The sequence below is a fragment of the Habropoda laboriosa genome, unplaced genomic scaffold (genome assembly GCF_001263275.1).
Source record: "Habropoda laboriosa isolate 0110345459 unplaced genomic scaffold, ASM126327v1 scaffold424, whole genome shotgun sequence".
NCBI lineage: Eukaryota > Metazoa > Arthropoda > Insecta > Hymenoptera > Apidae > Habropoda > Habropoda laboriosa.
Window position 1 is genome coordinate 26127 of NW_017100531.1, and position 23969 is coordinate 50095.

At 38.1% G+C, this 23969-nt stretch overlaps 1 protein-coding gene across 1 annotated transcript in view; it reads left to right on the forward strand.

The window, feature by feature from the left end:
- Positions 1-22808, forward strand: part of LOC108576558 (fasciclin-1-like) — a gene marked incomplete at its 5' end in the record, with an annotated part of 27039 nt that extends 4231 nt beyond the window's left edge. The window contains 2 exons of the mRNA XM_017939572.1: positions 21257-21422; positions 22636-22808. Of these exons, the coding sequence (XP_017795061.1) occupies positions 21257-21422; positions 22636-22808 (339 nt within the window). The remainder of the gene's footprint in view (positions 1-21256; positions 21423-22635) is intronic.
- Positions 22809-23969: the final 1161 nt, after the last annotated feature.

The window sequence follows — 23969 nt, forward strand, 5'->3', positions numbered from 1 at the left end:
ATGCGGGTTAGCAAATGTTTAGTTTTGTGTGGTCGTGCCAACTCACGTCGAATTGTAACTGAAAGGTTTATTAAATTATTTTAACGTGTCGCCTACAAATATCGAATAGTACAATGTGTACAGTACAAAAGAATACTTTGAATTACTTATTCTATAATAAAAGGGCACGAATTTGTAGGCCCTTTGTAGACAGGGCCGCTACAATCAGAGTTCTTACATTCACGTAAGAAATACTGTAACACTTCGAATGAAATAAATTCAACGCAGGTCGATACAAAATCCACGCAGGATTCGTTGATTCGGTATGTAAAGAAAACATTTTCCAGCGTAAAGAGTTGAATGAGCCAGTTTATACAGAAAATCACCGGCCACGAGCGCGATCAATTAACACATTGAGCGCCGGCGACCTAAGAGACATTTAAAGCCTGAGCGCCGGCAACGTATCGGCCACTTAAAGCCCAAACGCCGGCCTCATTCGCTTGTTTCTGATCAATGAGTAGCCAAAAAAAAATATTCAAAACATTATACATTTTCGTAAAATAGTACATTTTAATTGCATATTCGTCATATACAATTTAACGTAAATGAGAAATAGAAACAAAATCGAAATGGGGCCGGCGCTCAAGCGATAGACCCAGAAATCCGCATTATCGCGGGGCCGGCGCTCAAGCGATAGACTCAGAATCCCGCGTTCTCACGGGGCCGGCGCTCAATGTGTTAAACTACTCTAGGAATTGAAGAAAAAAGAAAGCCCAGACAATGGAACTCAATCTCGCGATCTTCCTGGTTTCCACTTAAATAGATTGGAGGACAACGCCGTGGAGTGTTGCTTGTGATTCTCGTGAAAATCGACAAGTAAACGAGAGTGTCACGATTGCACGGAATCTGTGGCACACCGTGAACGAGTCCGTTATATTATAATAGGACAACGAAGTTAGTAACGCCAAGGGAGAGCAGGTCAACGACGCCAATTCAGATACGATCGGTAATTTACTAGCTCCGGTTTTTTGTAATTCCGCGATTAAAGTCGCGTGCGTTTGATCAGTTACCACAGGTCACGTAATGAAAACTTCAGGTGTGAAATTCAGACTGAATTTTCGTACTTCAGCCTCCCAGCAACGATCGGGTAAATGAGCGCTGCGATGGCGTATAGCAGCGAAAAAAATTGAGAGAACCAGAGGAGCGGGCGGACGGAGCAGGAAACAAGACCAAGGAGTTTCCAATTTTCATAAACTTTGTCAACTCTTCAGAACGAGGCCAGCAGAAAACTACAATCCACTCTGTATCTCGATTTTGGTAGACCATACGTGCAGCTCGTCTCCTTGAATCGCAATTCCACTCTTGTCGAACTTTTATTTCTTCGTAGTTGGAGACACGTCGGACTCTCGAGTTCATCGAAACTGGGTTGCTGAATATTTTATACGCCGGATGCATGTAACCTATCGTATGAATACGGTGTAGTAAAAGTGGGAAAAAATTGGTGATTTGCATCTTGAGAAAATCTTAACTGGACTCTATTATCACAGAGAGAAAGAAAATTATATAGGAAAGTCGCACCGTAGTTTTCGATAAAATCGCGAAATGACGACAAGCTACTGTGATTAAGCAAGGCTTCCTTAGTTCATAAATGTATTCGAGATCTACAGATAAGTCCCAGTACTCTTTTTCTTCACTTATGTTTCGTTATTACTCAGATTGGTTTGAAAATTTAGTTTTAACAGTTACGGAGCCAAATATGATAATTTCGTTGCTTTTGAAACAGACCACATATTATATTTTTCGAACTGTTCCTTCAATTTCATGGACCTACTGGGTTGTACCATATAAAATTGCCAGTGTCAGAATAATTGACAAGCAACCGTGATTAGTAAACCCTGCATAATTTATATTGTTTCTCGTAAAAAGTTATTTCGACGCTTTGCTCCTCTGTTTCCTTTGTTTTCCGTAAGAAAACAATATGATGTCTCCAAAGGGATATAAAACGTTTTTCCTGTACGAATTTAAATTAGGGCCATAGTGCAGCTGAATCATACCGAAATATTCCTATTACGTCTTAATACCTATGTTTTTAATGCTTTTGAAGTTCCGTAAAGTATAGGGTGTTCCATTTAAGAAAATGAAGGCGACCTTAAAAATTTCATGTATCTAAAAAAATAAAGAATTATTATAACACATGCTTCCTCTTGAAATTATGCAACTTTTGCTTCATATACTTTTTGTACAGCAAATAGTTTACGAGTACTTTCAGGTGAATCACCCTGTACGAAGAATTTATCGAGTCAAAAGACACTAATGTTTATATGTCAGTTAGTATCTCGTCGAGAAAAAGCCATTATACTAATTGTGCCTATTTTGATTAGATAAAGATTAACGTTTTTAAAAATACATCATTCGTATTTCGACCTAGAAAAACGACAATTTCATATAACGCAACCTAATACATATGCATGCAAAGAACAGACCACTCGGCGCGTCGATCAATAAAATTTCTTCATTCAGCATATTAATCGTCCAAATAACGATCACAATTTCTCACGAAGTATAACGAAAATCTCTCCGGTGATTAAAACTGAAATAAACGTATACCACTGTCTCGAATCTAAACTGAGCTGTATAAAATAAAGCTCGTCATAGGCAGCCAAAAAAGTGGGAACGTAGTTTCGGCGGTAAAGCGGAAATTACTCATGGAAATCGGCCACGCTTCGAGAGAGAAATTCCCAACTGCATGTTCAAGGTATTGGATACGCATTCGTAGCTTGATTGCACAATGTGTACCCGCGTGTGGGTGTTAGTCTATATAAAAGGAAGAGTGCGGAGGTGGGGTGGGTCGAGTTTCGGCCCTGAAAAGCCTCGTTCCGTTCACGGTGAGACCGATCGAACCGTATCGAAAAGCGGCACCTCGTCGTCGAGGCTTTTCCAATCGAACGGCGTCGATGCCTCAATGCTAGGACGTAAGGATCCACGGCTTTCTTCGCCTCGAATGTGGGGTCGTCAACGCGGCCATTACCGTCCGGAGAGCCGGGGAAGAAAGAAGGGTCGAATTAATAACAGAGAGCGTGAACGCTGGGTCCAATGGTCTTTGTGTTTTCGGAAAAGGAACCTCCACTCGAAGAAGCTCGCTGGAAAATCCATGGAAAAACACTCGAAGCTCGTGTGAGAACACGGAACGAAGGGAAAACGATTCGGTGAAATGGGGGGATGAGAAGGTTCACGTCGTTGCACTACCGATGGAAATGATAATGAGCAGCGAATGAAATTTTAAGTGAAGCTTAGGCGATTATTTAAAAAAATTTGCTTACTACTGGAAAACAGAAAAGAGTGGGTAAAAATGATTTTAATATGAACCGCAGTTGTTCGATTTTGTTTTCATATTTTTCTTTATGGAGCCATGAAGTATTAAGTATTATCCTACGCTGAGAAGATGACAAGCGGAAGGAATGCGGGTCTCGTTGGTTGAAGCGGACACACTCGTAAAGTCAGATCACACGCATTTTTACATTGGCCGAAATTGTCGCGTGACGGTGAGCGTCAAAGGTGGGAAGAGTGGCTTACTTCCCTTGCCTCTGGCCGTCCCACTCGTCATCTTCTCAGCGCAGGACAGTATGTGGCTGACAGGTTTGAAATACAGTAAGAAAGGGTGAACAGTGAAATTTATTATTCCATTTTAAGCCTGATTAAGATGTTGGCAAATCTAACGAGTATTCCGTATAACGGTTTTTTAAAAAATATTCGCAGAAGTGAAAAGTTGATTACATTTTCCAAGGCAATCGGGGAGGTATAACGTTGCAATGCAATAAAGAGAATCATAAGTCTGTAGAACGCGACTATCGTAACTTTCCAACACTTTTTACACAGCCTTTTAATTCCTTTTGTAACTTTACGACCTGATGCTGAATAGGTCTACGTGTTTATATCAAATCATAAACGCCTTTTAACGGCCTTTTTGCCGCGTTGCTGAATATTTACCGTTCACCCTTTTGATCCTGTCTGCCCTATTTCAAACTTAAAGGACAATTACTTAAAAAGAAGAAAACGAACCGTCATATACAGAGTTTGATAAAAAAAAAAGGAAACAGACTCTGCGTATAACGCAATATATCATAAGTGAAAAAAATCACGGACGATACAATATGATGTGGTTATCATTGGCGATTTATCTGGCGTTGAGTCTATTATCGAAAAGTCATTCCTCTCGAGATTTACAGTGGCTCTTGTTCTGTCCGTAACGGAACACTGTCGCAAAGAAAAACTATTTTTGAGTTAACGATATTAGCTTAGTGTTCGATTTTCGTACAATTCTCGCCGACAACTGTTGGATCAAGGCCTGCTGGAAATTCCAGATCGTTGCCAAACTTTTGGCTAATCGCGCGTCCCTATGTCAATTATACACACGTTGAAAATTTCATCGAAATCGGTGGATGGAGAAACAAGCGACAAGAACTGTTGGATCAAGGCCTGCTGGAAATTCCAGATCGTTGCCAAACTTTTGGCTTATCGCGCGTCCCTATGTCAATTATACACACGTTGAAAATTTCATCGAAATCGGTGGATGGAGAAATCGAAAGATGTAAGAATCTGCAGATTTATTAGTTATAGGCGTGAACTGGTGCGCTTTTCACAATCTTTAACCGTTTGTAGCTCATAACAACATTAACCGATTTCGATGAAATTTTCAGCACGTGTATAATTCACATAGATCTACAAAACGTATGTCTTAAATTTTCATCACAAGCCTAGACAAAAAAGTTGTAAACACTGACCTTTACAATTTTCTTCGCAATTTCCACAAACAGCAATTTCTTCAAAATTTATTGTACCCGTCATCTAGTAAATTAATCTTTCTAACTTCTCAGAAAAACGACTACTCAAAGCTCAAGTCGTTTGGCCCAATTTTAAAAATGTTATTCCGTTTTATAGGGTGTCCAAATACTTATGGACGGTAGTGTACGTACTTCGACAGAAAAATAATCATTGTACTAAGAAGAAGAAAAGCAACATGTTTAATGATACATCATGCAAAAGTTTAATGATACATCATTTTCTTAACTTACTTTCACTAAAAAATTTTACTATTTAATTCGCCTTTCAAAAACATTTATACGCTTTCGATCAACTTCGCATTAAACGACAGACTTGCAACTGAAGCTGTTAATGCCCGTGGTTGTGGCGATGAACTTTCGAGCTTTGTGGATGTTTGCACGATGGTGTGCCGTCTAGATACTGGTTCAAAGGACCACCCAAATGATTGAAACTTGTAAAAACTGATCTATGGTATCGCCTGATGTGAGCTGGTTGCTCCTTGCTTCTCCTTGTTCGTGGTGGTTGAACGACTACTCGACGACTCACTCTCCGACGTCGCGTCTCGGTTCGTGGTGGTTGAACGACTACTCGACGACTCACTCTCCGACGTCGCATCTCGGACGTCCGTGGAGGCATTTTCGTTGGGACACGCTGATTGGTTAATGGTTAACGATTGCATTTGCCAATCAACGTGTCTATAGGGATTTTTGTTGGGACACGCTAATTGATTAATGGTTAACGATTGCATTTGCCAATCAACGTGTCTAATATCGTCTTTACCGCCCTTCCAGTGCGCCCTTAGCGCGCTGTCACCTTGGAGGGGCGGGAGACGGTCGCGAGGGTGGGCGGAAGGTCCCAAAAATCTGGAACTTCCTCCGGGTGACTAATCGGCAAGCGGACCGTTGCATATTCGTGGTTTATGGTACGTTCGTAGGCTATTGAACGCGAGGGACACAAATGACTAAAAATCTAGCAAAGCAATTCTAGTGACCCTCGCAGGATGTAATTAGACCCGTGCAAGCAATAAACGAAAATCCTGAACTCAAAAATAACCGTTCCCGGTCGATCGTGCCATAAACAGTTTCTACAGAAAACCTAACAGAAGCTCAAATGTGAATATAATTGTCTTTTGTTTTTAATGAAATATCTTACATTATCACCTATTGATCTTGTTACTTATTTGCGGTGGTGCAGGTGCTGTTCCTTATTAGGTACCGTTACCCTATATTTCATACTAATTGTGTGAGACTAATTTGGTGTTTGACAAGTATGTACGTGTAAATTATTGCATTAGTAATTAGTTCGACTCGTTTCAGAAAGTCGCGATAATTAACTATTAGCCGACACGTTCTATTTCTCCGGTGTTTTCAAGCAAATAAAAAGGAGAAGAGCTGGTGCAGATAAGGAAACAAAGAAGTTTATTTCTTCGGCCGACGGTGCGAGCAATTTCCCGTTGCGGGTGGCGCGGCAAAGACGGGAAAACGGGAAAAACAGCCAGAACGAAATCGTTTCGTCGGTAATTGCGTTACGTGATTACATCTTACATGATATCGTGAATAATTCCAGCAAGCTTCGAGGCACGTACGGCTTGTAGCCTGCATCTGGAATTAGCTGAAACGGAAGAATTCGCGGAGCAAGGAGGGAGAAATAAAGTCTAGACGATGTTGGGAAATACCATAGCGACGCATCAACCAGTCGAACTGAGAAAAGCAGGTGTTCGTGAAAGCTCGTGAACATTCGACCCCCGAAATAATGTTACTCTTAGCCCTTTGCGCTGGAACGTTTTTCTGTTATAGGGAAGTAGCAAGTCGGAGTTTGTTTGCTAAAAAGTAGATAAAATTTTTTAAAAGTAAGATAGAAATAAGTCTATTAGCGGATGTAACTATTTTATTTCGATATTTAATATATTTTTATATTATACAAGAACTTATCACAGTTCATTCGAAGTTGTTTTTTTTTTTTTTTTCAAACTTCATTGTCTAGACCTCTGACATGTGGATAATTAGGATAGAAACGAAGAAAGAGAATGAAAAAGAAAGTGGCAGGAGAAAAGGATGGGCTACACCCTTCCGAAACTGTGACAAAACTTCTCAGAAGTGTAAACGATTTATGGAGGTCCGTAGACCTGGGTGTCCTGAAAAATTCGACTAAAATCCTCAATGGTGTATTAACCACATGGGCAAGAGTTCTAGGTCTGTAGGTACTCTGTTCCATCGCAACATATCTGTTAATATCATTTCTCAGTCATTATTCGAGTTGTTGGATTAAACCAAGCGACGAACGCAAGTCGCTTCTCAAGCGCAAAAGGTTAATCCTTTCCCTGCGGCAATGAGTACTCGAGAAATTCATACACTCAGTGTCCCTCATTTAATCCGCTGGGATTGACAGTAAGAAAAGCTGACTAACAGTAAGTTTATAAGGTTTGAGTGATTTGGTGATTATAAAAGTCCCCTCAAGGTCATTCCGAGGTCATCGATACTTTTTTGCATATTAACATCTATTTTTTACAATATGATGTCGTAAACGTACAAGCGAAAAGTTGATTACATTTTCCTAGGCAATCTGGGCAAGTTCAACGATTTGTCATTATGACTTTAAAGCAACTTTAAAAAGTAAAATATTAATATCGAGTAATTTCTCGATTCTTGTCTGAAATTAATTTTACGATACGACAATGTCGCAATAGGTGTTAATATTAAAAAAAAAAATGTCAATAACCTTGGAATGTCTTTCAAGATGACCTTAGAGAAACTTTTTTTTACCATCACTAAATGCACGTCTTCAAAGTATATAAACTTCTCATACTGTTAGTCATTTCTTCTTACTTTTAATAGAAGCGGAACTAATTTAGAAGAAATTTAGGGTATAAGTGAGACACTCCGTATTCTATACCAATAAGAACAGAAATTATCATCTTGAATATCTGAAGAACTGCGTAAAAATTTTTTGAAGTAAAAGTTAATGGGTACTGGATGGGTCGTTATATAGTTTGTGATAATTTGTTTTTGCAGATTGAATAGATTATAAGATATAGAGATCATTCGTTTGATTTTTTTTTAAATATGTAACCTTTTTATATTTATTTGCTAAAAATTGTTTTTAAAGTGAAAACAAAGTCAGTCAAGGTTATTGAACATTGAAGCTTAAACACATTGTTATGGGTATTTATTGCTTACTTCTGAACGTCTTGCGTGTACGTACTGTAATCTCTGCATTTCGCGAGTAATTTCACCTGCAGAAGAATTGTTATCATCATGGATGGTTCCTTATATACCAAATAATTTTTGCTCGAAAATTTTGCTGCAAATTACATAATTACAGAGGTATTTAAGGTAATTATTCTTATTGGTTCATTCTGTATAGGGATGCAGGACGCTAATAATCTCTGTGCATAGGTACCTGCGCTCAGTGGGATTTTGCAAGTTCATAATCCTTGAAATTATTAGGTCATCCCATAAGTTCGTACCGAAAGCGAAATATATTTTAATAGAAATCCAAGGAAATTCTATAGCGACGACATAATGGTCTTACCAAAAAAAAAAATAGAAAAAGGTTGTGGAATGAGAAGGCGCTTATTTGTTCCTTTAATTAAATTTAAACGTTCGTTGGAAATATTGATCTAAATTATAAAATTCGACACGAACTTATGGGAACGTTACATTTTCTATCAATAATTGTATTTGCAATTACATACATATCATTTGGAAAACATTAATATTACTGATGTTATTGCAACTATATTAAAATTTAACAAAGGTCAACATAAAGTTTATATGCGTTCTGTGAAAAATTGAGAGAGGAAACTGTTTGTCTCGAAGATGTGATCGTGACATGGAACGAAAAAGTGAATAACGTAGTGAAATTTTATATGACAACAGCTTTGCATTGCTACTTGCTCAGGGAATTCCGTTGCTTCAGGTGATCGCGGAAACTAGACACAAAGAGAGAGAGAAAGAACAAAAGAGACAAAGAAGGAAGTTTGAAAGTGGAATAAAAAGCGAATTGACAAGTGAATAGCCCGAAGTGACTTTGAATTTTACTTTTTCAGCACAGCTTTATTGTCGCGTCGCGTTCACCTTTGATTATTCAAAATGTTCGCGCTCACGACTGTTACCCGCCAACTTAATCTTAGGTAACCAATTCGAAAATTTGTCTCGCTCGAACGTTAGCAAATTTAGAGTGCGCCACGAAAACGATTCACGACTTGTTTTAAACTCGAGTATTCGATCGCGACTCCTATCTCGTTGAATGGCTGGAGAATGTGTTGTTCACACGAGAAAATCCTTGCGAATGTGTCTCTCGATCCCTGAATTTTTCTGGAGTCCGCCGTGACTCCCCCGCCAAGTGCAAGAAGGCACGCTGATTGGTTTTTTACGTACGCACAAATTATCAATCAACGTGCCCCTTGAGTGTCACCCACCCATTGCGCCCTTAGCACGCTTTTCCTTGGAAGGAGTGGGGCCCTACCTGCGGGTGCGTGGAATCTTCGCTGTCCTTCGGTGACGTGTCGGAAATTCCCGCCAGGTCAACCCTCGGCCGGTTTATGACACGTCTTCGGTTATCGAGGACGCGGAAAAGTCGAAATTCTAAAGGCATTGTTCTGTAAGAAATTACTTATTTTTTCGCGGAGCTACGAAGCGTCTCTGTTCTCAAAAATAACCTTCTCGTGCGAGCGTGCCATAAACCCGGTCAACGAAGACCCCATGCGTTCCGTACCTGCGCGACGGAACATTTATAGTTTGATGAATTTTATTTATACCTAATATTGTCAAATAGGATAATTATGATTTATTTTAATAATTGCGATTAAAGCAGGAAATGATTATTTGAAAATAAAGTTAACTTTGTAGGCATTTTGGGACGGTTTATGGCTTGGCCTGCGCCTCTTGGCGAGTGACAAACACCAGACCCGAGGTACCCATCGGTTCGGCCCAGCGATATATCTTTGCCTTTGGACGACAGTCCGTTCTTAGCTTCGGTAGTAGACGTACGCCGAAGAGTCCGAAATAAACTACTTTGCACGACATCCTGATTAGAGTAAAGTTCGTTAGACCACCTCCTACAACTTTTAGCAGTAGAATTTAAACGAGAGGCGAGTAATATGCTCGCAGAACTTTGCTTGTTTCTACTGTACTTATAAGTAGTTAATGTTAAAATTATAAATTATGTATTATACTTAAGCTGATTTCGTTAATTCATTGCTGTTGTATGCGCTCTTCAGACATGAATAATAAACATCTTTAATAACCAGATATATAGAATACATCCACAATTATGCGAAATAATTCTTCACGAGTACAATCATAAAACGCTATCAGATTAAAATGAAGGATAATAACATTCGTTTTCCCGCGAACGCTGTTTTGAATGAAAAAATTTTATTTCTCCTCATTAACCTATTTTTGCTCGAAGAATGATCCATTTTCTTATTGTATCGTACATTACGTCTCGCGTGAACATTTTAATGTCTTACTACTATCGGACTAGCAACATTTTTATTTTTTTCCAGTCTCTGTTTGTGCGATTCTTTACCCTCGCTACTTTTAAAGTCAAATCTTAATGTTGAATAAATGTCTTGTTACACTGAGAAGCGATGGTGTAAATAATGGAACATTCATCATATTACGATTGAATTTATCTAATGAATTTTAAATTATTGAACTTCACTGATCAAAAATAGTAACTGCCCAACTTTTCCGTTTACAAAAATTTAATAAAAAGGAAGTGTACAATTTTGAAAAATTATTTCATTCAGAATTGCATTTTATGTCATATGTCAAGTTAATGTGGTTACCACAAATTTTAATCTTTCGAGGATACTTTTTTGCCTGAGATTTAGGGTACACACAATCCTCTTTTTTCTAGTTCTTAAATAGGCTTGTGGTTTTCAGACTTCTGGTCGTTATAATGTGAATCTCGTTTCACCCCTTTCCTACTAGTATATGCTAACCGTAATGCGCGAATTTCCGTTAATCTGCAGATTCCCTAGGTAAAAATTATCTGTATAAGGTGTAAAGAAATGTTGTGTCGTGACTTTCACAGATGATTCTACATTCTCTGAACGACGAAGATATATTAAAAAAACTTTCCGCAAAATTGACCTTAACCTTAACATTGATGAACAAAATTTTGTAATCGTATCGTATTCTACTCACGAAGGAGACCAAAAGTCTTGAAGCAACCGCATGTCCCAAAGCAACCGTCTCATCAAAAATTCATGTTAAAATTTAATCGCCAGTTAGATGAATTTTGTTCATAATAACCTCACATTTTAAACTTAAATGCTGTGTATCAGACTAACCAATTATAGTTAGTATTACCTTATAAATTTTGAAAAATTTTCATTTAGTATTCCTTGTTCCGTGCCAAAGAACAGAACCATCTTGATTAATATTTCGTAACAGTCAATTCTTTTAGTTGTCTTCCGATGTGTGTAAGCTGCTCTCCATATATTTCGCGTGTTATAGAATAATTTCCAAATTCCTCGTTAATTGCACGAAGCATTTGGTGGTTATTTCGCACTATTATGAACGCTATGTCTCACAAATTGAGGACTAGAACCAACTCTAATAACTGTTTGCTTACGTTCTTGCCATATTCTCGACATGTGTCTGCAGATAATGTCTGTACCTGTGTATATACGGAGCATAACACAAGGATCAGTCACTCGATGTAGAAAAGATTCCCCGCGATTAGAAAAAGCCCCAGAATAGTGCTGCCGGCATACTCGAATATTCGAATAGCTCGCAATTTGAACCGGGTCGATTTTCGATCCGATCCGAGTACTCGAAAAAATCGAGTAACTCAAAAGAACCGAGCAGTTCGAACGTACACATTTCAAGTGGCTTGCAACAATTAAGTGGCTCATCTTGCAAATTGCTCGGAACATTTGAAGTACTCGATTCTTGTGGTGTCGTATCGGTCCACGAATACGGGACTTGGATCGCGACGAATGGAATGTCTTATACTGAGAAACTAGCGAGAAACCGGAGTACGAGTTTTATTTAATTTATTGGTAAGGTACAAGTCTCGGCTTGTGATTCTACAACAGACTCGGCTGATCGTTTTTTGGGTGTATCGTTTGGTGTTCGGAGGAAGACTGCTTGAAAAATTGGAGGAGTACAGAAAATGAGAGTTGGTGTAGGCGGAGTTAAAATCTGGGGGTAGAATATTGGAACGATAGAAGTTCGCTGATTGGTCTTAGGATATTTGCAAGAGGATAGGGAAAGGGTAAAAGTGGGGATGGAAGGTCGAGATGGCTAGAGTTTTGGAAAATCCCAGAAGGAGAGGAAATCGAACATCGGAGAAGGAAAATACTAGGTTGCTAATTAGAGGATAGGTATAACGGGTGGTAAAAAATGTGTTACGCTGCTTACGAGGCTCGGTCCGGGCCGTTTTATGATTTTTTGGGAACCGTTATTCCGTACGGAACAATTCTTTTGAGCCGCTCGAAACAATTTAAGCTACTAGATTTATTCGAGTACTTCGGTTATTCGAACCGAGTTAAACTCGGCTCGCCTTTTCCAAGTACTCGTACAGCTCTACCCCAAAAATTTGGCATAGGGGCAGCGCATGACGCTGCTATAACCCGAACATTCTTATAAAATAAATCTTGTCTCTACACCCACCTTTAGCGAAATCGGTGTACTCTTTCTTCTGAATTTGTGGTCGGATATCCGTGTACTCTCGCGCGATGCACGTTTCACTATATAATAACGTGTAATCATCGGTCCAATGAGTCGACGCTTATTTCGCGCCCTTAGCCAGCTCGTTGCTTCGATTCCACTCGGATACGCGTAACCTTGGAGCCGCACCCTCGTCTTTGACGTCGTTGCTGTTCGCCTCTGCGGTTTTACGCGATTACACCGCATTAAGGGCCGTTTACATGGACCCTGTGGATCCACGGTAGCCAGCCAGAATACCCACGGGAGACGCCCAGGGAAACGGGGATAAAAACGAAGGAGGAACAAGGGTAGAAATGTTTCAGCCAGAAAGTGCAAGTAATTAATGAGACACGGTGTCTTATCAGGGAGTTAATTAAATGTTTTCGCTGCTTTCTGAGAGGGGAATAGCTTCTCGGATATTATTCAATGCCGCTGATGGGCGGCGTTGTCTTGTTCAGGTTGATTCGGAGCAGCGCGGTTTCTTGTTACGCTGCGTAGGTTTAACGAATCGATACGATATCTTGTTCGTTGTTAGATGCTGTTATATACGCGGTAATAAGAGTTTTACTTGGAGCTTGTGAAGATTGAATGTAATTTACAGTTTTAAAAGTTGTGATAAAGATAGCGGTAGTGTATAGGTGCTTTTAATAGTAGGGGAAACCTTTATAAAACGGTATACCATACTTATTTTTGTAACTAATTGAAAAAATTCCACAACCATTTTGCAATTATTTTCTGCCATATTTAAGTGTCCGTCAACAGTGTTTTGTTATAAACCAAGTAAATGCTAAAGAATAATCAAGTTTATTGTGTTGTTTATTCTGTTTTCAAAACTATACTATAGGGTTTTGATAATCGGTAGGTAAGTTACATGACAATATATATCACCAGTATCTAGTGACGTTATATTTCGAAAACTGTTGCCGGTCACTTTCGTCTTCATGTTTAGTTAGAAAGAAAAGATTGTGTTCATGAGTCCTGGGGTAAAACCGGCATACGATGGTATCCTGCACGTCTATTTGATTTAAATAAGTACCTAGTATTTCTGTTTAAGGGTGTTCTCAAGATGCCGCGTAATTATTAACGAAAAACTACTAGAAAAAAAAACAAAAAAGAAAAATTGGTGAGGAAAAGAATATTGTCACGAAGAATATGGTATGAGCCGCTTGCAAGAAGGTTGGGTACTTGCTGGTGACCAGAAGAACTTGATCATTTTCAATGTTATTGTTGTTAATTTAGATTAGGGGCAATATCGTATAGTGTATACGGTTTTACCCACCCCATGGGGCAGAATCGGAAAAAGTAGGTCGTTTTAAAGTTAGACCGACTAGCGCCGATTATATCCGGCATCCACTAAATGCTTCACACTGGCTAGCGTCGGTTATATCCGGCATCCACTAAGCCTCAACAACTCAAAGTGAAGATTTATTACTGGATTTATTTGAAAATACAGAACAAGGCCTCAACAACATCCTCTTTATCCAATACATCCTTAAGTCCTCTGCTCTTCCAACGAAATCCTCTAAGATTTTACACGGACACACTGGGAGCTCCAAAAACCATGCACTAATGGTACGACGACCCCTCCGTTAGTGGCGTACTGATGCCTAGTTCCGCCGTCGCGAAAGGGTTAAGTACTAAGATAGAATTTTTTAATTTTATTTCCGTTATTTTTTGTTCATTATGAAAGCATTTAATAAATATCTAGAGTTTTAATTACACAATTTGTTTTGCAAATTACAAAGTTATTGTAATTCGAACCTTACGTATACGGTTTTGTACGGGTTTCCCCTATTATAAAATTTTTAATTTGCATTTATTTTTCTTGGAATATTTTCTACTACAGATCTACTATTTTCTACTCCAAAAGTTTGGAATCACTACGTAAATTAAGAGAAACAGGATATTTCTAAGAAAAATTGAACGCCTACAAAGTAATTAAAAGTTTTATTTGTCAAAATACTTATAAGTAGAATATTTTACATTTTATATTATTTTTTGTAAGAAGAAATAGATATTTTTCTTTAAATTGCCTTTTCATAAAAAAAAAACGCCCTTACTTCTAATGACAGCCTGACATATTCTGGGCATTCTGGCAATTAGTTTTTCGAGTATTTTTAACTTTAAATTTTTCCATGCTTCTTGTAATAATTGCCAAAGGTGTCCTTTCGATGTTGGACAGTGCAACCGGATATTCCGATCGAGCTCTTCCCACAAAAATTCTACCGGGTTCAAATTCGGTGATTGTGCTGGCCATGCCATATTCCTCAAGACTCGCTCTGTTTCTTTTTGCAATAAGGACCCGCTACACAATTTAGACGAGTGCTTAGGGTCGTTATCTTTCTGCATAATAAAATTTCTACCTATTAACCGTTGACCTGATGGTAGAGCGTGCTGCTTGAGTATCTGTTTATAGTCTTCTTTTTTCATTGTATTTTCTATTTTGATTAGGTCTCCTACTCCAACCGTTGAAAAACATCCCCAGATCATAACTGAACCACTACCATGTTTGACAGTAGGTACAATACACTCTGGCAATATTTTTTCTTGTACAGATCGGCGAACAAATATCCTTCGGCGCGACCTAAATATTTCGAACTTGGATTCGTCAGTCCAAAGAACCTTACCCCAGTCCGTAGGTGTCCAATTTTTGTGACTTTTTGCCCAATCCAACCGCATTTTACGATTTTTCGACGAAAGCAATGGTTTCCTGACTGCTATACGGCCATTTAAACCTGCAGCTCTTAGTCGCCTTTTCACCGTTGTCAGAGATATTGGATTCGGTCTACTATCATTAAGTCCTACACGAATTTCCGAGGCCGTTAGTCGTCTGTTTCGTTTGCAAATAATATTTATTCTTACATTTTCAGCTCTCGACATGATTTTGGGTCTTCCTGGCCGTGGTTTGTCTTTCAAACTATCAGTATCCGCAAAACGTTTTACTGTGCCCTGCACACCCTTGTATGATACTTTCAATTTCCTTGAAATATTCCGCAAAGAATAACCTTCCTTTCTAAGTGTGATAATTGCACTTCGAGTTTCAATACTAATTTCTATTCTTTTTGTCATTTTAAAGTATTAATGTAAAATTTTAGCTGCTGATCACGTTTCAACGCTTTCGTTCACGAGAATGGTGGCAATGTATAACAAATGTCCGATTTATACATTTTCTCGGCCCCCGAACCAGCCAATTGGAATCTAATATTGTACATTCGACGCTTATTAGTAAACAAAAGAATCGCGAATTCCTATATAAGGCGAAAACAGCGTATCTTTCCCGTCAGTAGAAAAGTTCATTCCGAGCGTTGCCTCAAACTGAGTGTATGAATTAAACATATAATAGCATTATGGACATAAGAAAATGCTGAAATCTCTTAAAATATAATTCAACTTGTTAACATCTGATATATTAACGATGGATCATTCCAAAATTTACCGGTATATTCAATTTTGATAGAAATCGGCAAGTGATTCCAGACTTTTGGCCGGTAGTGTACATTCACCATCAGAAGAAATGACAGAAGTTGAAGTGTAATACTTCAAGTAAGTAAATTTTAGTTGACGTATGTTTCATAATATTGTAATTTGGTAATTTTCCAAACAGAAATTTCCTTTTCGCTCTTCTAAAAACTTTCTTGTTTACGACTTGTGATATTTTTCTCAATGGGGTGTGATATGTAGTTTGAAACACGAGATCGTCACAATTGTTTGGACGTTAGCGAGAGATTTATGTTCATTCTTCGTTTCAAATACTCATATCATATTTGATTATGAAAAGCAGAGAAAACAGTTCGCTATTTGAAGTCGAACCTTTAGCTTCTGATATTGATTTAATAAATCAAACAGGTAGATAAAGCAAATTACAATACGCAAATTACATACATACATATACAATCATATATAGACAATCAAACGGCGTCTTTTACTAGTTGGGCTTCGCGGGTACATTGCTGTTAAAAAAACCGCACTTAAGGATTCAAAACAGGAAAAAATGGCTGCAGTGGGCAAAAACACATAAAGATTGGAGTGCTAAAGATTGGGAAAAGGTGCTGTGGAGTGACGAGTCGAAATTTGAAATTTTTGGCACAAAACGACGAGTTTATGTGCGAAGAAGGACGAGTGAAAAATTGCTAACGGATTGTGTTGTTCCAACAGTGAAGCATGGAGGTCAATCTGTAATGAGGTGGGGTTGTTTCGGCACAAATCTACATGGTGATTTGGTAGAAATTCAAAACATATTGAGGAAAATACAATATTTGAACATTCGTCGCGATCATGCAGTGCCGTCTAGAAGAAGATCAATGGGACAAAACTTTATATTTATGCAGGATAACGATCCTAAACACACTGTGAAAACTTGGAAAAACTTTTTAAAGGACTTAGAAAACAGTAATGAATGACAGATGATGACATGGCCCCCACAATCGCCCGATCTCAATCCGATTGAGAAATTATGGGATGAATTGGACAGAAGGGTAAGGAAAAGGTGCCCAAAATCAAAAAAAAAAGATCTATGGAAGAAGTTAGAAGACGCTTGGAAAGAAATTACTCGAGAAATTTTAAAAAAATTAACCAAAAGAATACCACTATTAGTTCAAGCGCTCATGCACGAGGCGGATATATCGACGAAAAGAGGATATAGGATTAGTTATATACCTTTCGTAAGATTTTTAACATATAATTTGTAGGATATATTTTTGACATTATATACATACAATAAACACCAATTTTATTTCATAATATAGGTCACTTCCTTCTATAAAATTGCCTACAACTCAATTTGTCTAACTCTCCGGTGACTTATGGACGGTAGTGTAGCTATCATAAAAACAATATCATCTCGTAAACCTCCAGTAACGAAAATAAAACAAAAATACATTCCTTGTTACCTACCTCTAAAATAAAAAATTCCACCCAATAAATTGTAAAACAGTACATTTTCAATTTTACCCCGGTTTCAAAAAGAAGGTTCCTCGTCACAGTTCCAATCCGTCCCGAGTAGAGTCCACCTCTCGAAAAGTGTCGATAGCAATTGTCCAGCGGGTTGACAAATGTTCCCGGTCGCTGCAGGTCCAGAACAGTGGATTCTTGTAATTTTAGATTACACTTGGCCAACCTCGGGGCTACGGTTAACGCATGGCCGAGCAACCCCCGTCGAGCATCACGGAGTATCTTGTCCAGAAGGGTTAGATTAGATACGTCGTTCACTTCAGGCCATATATCTGTTCGACCCCGTCTTTCCATCGCTATGTCGCATCGTGTGCACGCACACCTAAACCCCCCTCCCAAACAACGCTGTGTGCGTGTTTATTGACCATACGTGACACGTTGATCCGTGCATTGGTGGACGTGTGCGTGTGCCCAACAGTCATACAAAATTTCGGACAGTACAAACAGATTTCACATTTAGCTGATATAAAAAATTTAATTATAGGTTTAAAACTCCAACTAGAACTGAATTAACGTATAGTTTGAAGCTATACTTTGGTGCTATAAATTTGAACCATTGTGCAGTCATAGGTGGCAACGTGTATCATCGAGGATCATATCAATCAAGAACCGATGCAATCAGAGAACAGAGCAGTGCAGAATGCGTACAGTAGACAGCTCGTATCATCAGAAAGCCGAATAATTCGGAACAGGCGCAATCCAGTATCCTAGTAACCGAAAACCCTTTCAATTCAACAGTACATTCAGAACAAACTTGAAAAATCGGGAAACCCGATCGTTTTGAAGGTTGAACAGTTCAGAACCCGTTCACTTGCAAACCAGATCAATAGACAGCTAGAATTGTATACCTACTTCTTGTGTAGTCTAAGGAACTATTGGAAATGGGTTATGGAATGAAATAGTCTTTTAACTTTGTAATATACGATTTATTTACGGTCTCAGAGGAAACGTCTTTACTCTATTGAATCTTCTGAAGGACTGTTTTTGGACACCCAAAAGAAAGTTGGGGTCCCCTTATACCTAGAAACTGTTTACATTATGGTATGGCATTGTGCAGTGAGTGACTCGAAGACGGACACCAGATGCATCTGGTGGAAGTCTTAGTGCCTTTGTTTAAAATAACCCGGAGACATTTTTGTCCTCACTTGATTATTTCCATAGGGTGTTGTTAGAAATAATCCAACAGGAACCGTTTCAATCGGAAACCTATACAATCGAGAAAAAGTTTAAAATTCATACATTTCAACATTTTTATAATCTTAACCCTAAAGATTACACCCTAACCTATAGGGTGTTCGAATTATTAATCCAGGCTCTCTGTATTAAACCGTGTCCAACTGATTTCACATGCACAGCGAGTGTTCACCAAATTGCCCAAATAATGTTACACCTTTTAAAAAGTAATTACGTCACTCTTAATTTTCGTTTTCGAATGACTTCAGGAATCACCCCCTCAATTTAGTACTGAAGGTGACCGAACACGCTGTAACAACGAGTTAGACATGTGACACAAGTGATCGTGAAAATGCGGCAAAAACATTAAATTAGTAACAATGTTAATTCTAACTTTTGGTGTTGACTTATAAGACTGAGATTTACCGAGTGTAAATAACGTTCATTTTAGCTTTTCTGAGCTGCCGTGGTATTAAAACAGCGAATAATTGACACGCGCTGTAGTTGCTGCACCGAAACGATTTTCGTTGGTCGGTGCTTCTCGCTACGCTGCACGACAAATTAATGTTGTGCAGCAGATTATTATTGTTAGTAGACTCTAAGCGAAGATTTCCGTGGTTGTTTCGATATTTTCGTTTGAAAACCTAATTGAAACGCGGTTTAAACTAAATAGAAACCTTTCTCTTGCACGAAGAGCCACGTGTGCCTTCACTTTATTGTCTCACTAACTGAGGCAACACCTTTGCTCACTGTCACCTGGTGTTACCTTGATTCCGATCACTGACTCTATGTGATGGACTTTTTTGATGTTTGTATTCGCGTATATGTACGATATACGGTCGGATACTGGTCTAAGATTCACACTGATTCTTTTACTGGTCCCTTTGTACTGGTTCGTTGTACTAATGTTCTTAATATTTATACTTCTCAGAATGCCAAAGCAAAGCGGTAATTGGTGGATTGATTTTGGTGGGAGACGAAACTCCAAATCGTTCCGATTGGTGCGGGTGCAGCTACAACTTTTCCCAAATTTCGAAGGAAAGGGAAAGCGCGGTAGTGCGCTAGTGGGAGAAAGAGCCCAAAGGTCACGGGACCTGATTCGAGGCAGGTAGGCTACCACGAGGATTCGTAGTGTCCCGCGGTGTCGAAAATCATAAAGAAAGGCTTTATGGCAAGGTGTTAACGAGCACGAAACTAGGATGCTCTAATCCATGTCGTGAACAACCTTATTGTGTCACTGAGCGTTAATCCTCTCAATTGTGACAATGCTTGAATGTCGAACAATGTTCTCATTAGGAGAAAAGGAATACTTTGGCAATCTGAAGAAGCAGAGAAATATAATAGCATGTATATTCCGTCGGATGGACGGAACACGCGCATAACCTGCTAAAAAATCGGAGGGTTGAAAGACTAATATTTACAAGTCGTCCCCATGCGCCTTTGAAGTGCAAATGGTTCAATTAAATGAATTAGTTACACAGGCATATTACTTTCATTATACAGGGTGAATCACGTAACATGATCACCTTGAATTATTCTCTCTTTAGTGCATGGATCGAAATTTTCTTCTTCAAGCTCAGCTGCAATTCTTTATCGATGAACCTATAATTTTCTTTACGGATGTTGAAACAATGTTCAAAATGGCGCCCTTCGGTTGTTATAAATATTTCTTTCTATGACATCTGTATTTATTTTAAAGAAAACTGAAGGTGACTGAAAGCTTTGAAAAAAAAAAAAAAAACAACTGATAGAAAATATACTATCGTCGTTTTGAAGAACTCATATTATGCAGCAGACGTTGTACGAGACAATGTTTCAGACAAAAGTTGCATGGTATCTAGGGGGACGTACAGTGCTCTAATCTGTTTTTTATTACCTTGCTTTCTTATTAGGGTCACATTCAGTTTTTTAAATGGAATGTCTAATATTTTTTTTCGAATTCGGATAAATCGCCAAATTTTGCGTAAAAAAGTGTTATTACAAAGTGGGACTTAAAACGAATAATTACTGAGATATCTTCAAATTAATAATCTTCCATTAGGAAATACCCAGTCCCAAGTCCCACTTTGTGTAATACTTTTTTACGCAAAATTTGATGATTTATCCGAATTCGAAAAGAAATATTAGACATTCCATTTAAAAAACTGAAGGTGACCCTCATATCTCAATAAAAAAGCAAGGTAATAAAAAACAGATTAGAGCACTGTATGTCCCCCTAGATACCATGCAACTTTTGTTCGAAACATTTTTTCGTACAATGAATACCTTACGAGTTATTTGAGGTCGTCATGTTAGGAGACTCACACTGTATACTAAATAAATGTGATACCTCGATTCGTGATTGTGCATAAATCGAAAAACAAAGTTTGCATAGTTTAATTAACCCAATTTTTCTTTCCTTATGACAAGAAAAATTACTTATTTTTTATGGAAGAATTGGCTGGTAGTAATGTAACAGTACAAACATAGAATGTAATAGTATAGCAATAAACAAATAAAATGAAACTTATAAAATGTAGATACATAAATGGATATATAAGTTCCGTACAGAGGATTAAAGAAACAAAGTCGTATAAGCACATGCCTACATATAAGTGGTTAACGTAGCAATTTTTTAACCATTATTGCAGCAGTCCTTTTTTCATGAATTTTCTTTGGTCTTTTTATAGCCATCACCGAGGCCGGAAAAGGTTGACCGCGTGGTAATTGATGGCCACGTGATACCCAACCACGTCCTCTTCACAATTCCGACACCTGATAAAGTACCCTACGAGACTCTTGCGTTCACTGATAACGTCAAGGTTACAGTTAGCTTCCTCAAGGAAAATGATAAAGGTAAGCACCATTTTAGAAGCATGAACAGGGTTAAAGCTTAATTAATACAGTTTAAGTATTATAATTTGATCGCAACAGAATCTTTATTATTCGAACTAATAGAAGGGCTTTGTAGCTGAAATAAAGAATAATGTTACTTATCGCTGTGTTTTAATAAAAGTCGAAAATAAAGAATAACGTCAGCTCAGTATTTTCAATAATTTGTTTACTAAATATCGTAACTCAGCTGATCATCAGAAGTCTGCGATATCTAAAATTCTACTGTCCTTGTCGTTACTATTTTAACATTTTTGAACTATTTTGTAAGAATTATTCGATTTTAATACATTTGTGCTTGAAGATTTTCGGAACAATTAAAAGTGAACCGAACTTTAGAAGCTAAAATAACTCCGTAAAGTTCCTTGCTCTGCACATATATGATATTAGTGCCTGTCAGAAACCGTGAAATTTCCCCTGAAAAACTTTATTTCCATATCCAGCTTCTACGATAACGTCAGAGGTGTGAAACTTTGGAGAGTAGTTTCGTCCCTTAAACTTGAATTATCATAAAAAAAAATTCATGTCCTTGCTCTTAATTCATCTACGATCGTACAAACTTTGATAAAAGTCTGTGCATTAAACGTTAAATTCTAACTGTCATAGTACCATGTTTCTGTCACATTTCACTCTCATCAGATTCACATTAATTACTTTCATTTCATATAAAGTAGAGCGCAGTTCTGCAAACAGAAGCAACGAATCAAGCGATCGATTAATCAGAATTTTGACTAATGAAGATTCCACCGTACACATACTTTGCTTTTAACATCGAGAAATTTTACATTTGACTCTGTCGGCACTCCTAAATTTCGCGAATTATAGTGAATAAAAAAACACCTTCTGTCTAGACAGATTTAGGTCACAGTGTAGGTATTGAAACTTCTAGCTCTCGGGCAGTCGATATCCCGTCTTCATTTCGCTAATAACTATGTAATTGCTTAACTCTTCTGGCAGGACCTTGTATGAAATAAAGTAAGCAAATACAGCGGAAACTGCATCATTAACGCGAATCAAACAAAGTGAGAGCCTGGCTGGCCGTTAAACCGTCCAGGGATTATTTAACAAGGAATTAATCTCGTCGTTTCATTTCGTAATCGATTTCAGGATACTTGACCGTTCTTTTCGTGTCGGCATAATATATCGTTCAACGGTTAATTGAAAATGTTATTTTCAGTTTACGTCAAATCCAATACAATTATGGGCGACGCGGGTCATCCGGCTGGAGTCGTGTTAGCAGAAATAATTAAAGCGAATATTCCAGTGCGCAACGGCGTTGTCCACTTGATTCAACGACCTCTTATGGTCGTCGACACCACGGTGAAGGACTTCCTCGAGGTCAGTGCTTAACTAGTCACTTTTTCTATCCTTTTTCTACCCTTTCTTTTAACTGATTAGTGGTAGACATACACAGCGGTAACCGATCTCTTGAAGGATCGAACTGGCTGTGTGAATCGTACGACGATAACGTGTCTTACTACCGCATTATTCATCATCTATTCATCTCATCCCATACTCTGCCGTTAATAATGACAGTTTCTTCTGATGGGAATACGTTGAAGTCCGCCCGGTTGCAAACCAATTTGTCGCGCGAATCAAGCACTATCTCGACAGGTACAAGCTCGAAAGGCGATCTTCTGTTTGGCAAGATTGATTAACACGTTGAGCGCCACGCGAATTCTTAAGGAAATCCCCACACGTGCTGCTTAGAAGCGCACTACTAACATGTTTGAAATTTACTCGATACAGATGTGTAAATATATCAGGGCCATTGTTTCTTATCGCAGTAGAAGATATTTACGTTTAGAATGAAATGCTTATAGACATTCATTCAACATGTTATGCGCCAAGTTTTAGTTTTATATCATATTTTACACTGTCAGTCACCGGTGGCTGACGCAGCCCAAACGGAAAGTTCAGTGTCAGTCACCGGTGACTGACGTGGCACTCAACGTGTTAAAAGAAAAGTGTCTTAATATTCATGAGAAACTTTTCACACGTTTAACAATATAATTCTCTCTCTTTCTTGGAACACTTATTTACTAAGAAAACAATTTCATTTTGTCTTAACTTTCACGAGAAAATATGCGACCGATTACTTAGCAAATGAATTTTTCAAGAGAGAGAAAATGAGTGAAACTACTATCAGAAGTAAGGTTATATTATTTTTTGTAATACCAGGAAGTACATTACGATTAAGTGAAACACATTGAAACAACGAGCTCTTCTTATTTTTCTATTCGTTTTAGAATGAATAGAAAATGCAAAGAGAGATCTCGATTATATGTAATAATAGCCCATGCATAATGTGATTCTGAATATGTATATTGTAAAATTGTAAACTTTGTTAAAATCATTGTTAATAATTTAACAATTTCCGTTCAATGCTGTAACGCAGTTAGACGAAATGAAACCGTTGATCATTCATTAGCCGCACGAGAGCCACTCTGATACGAATTTAATGTAAAATATGAAACTTGATCAAATGTACGATACATGTATATTATCGTA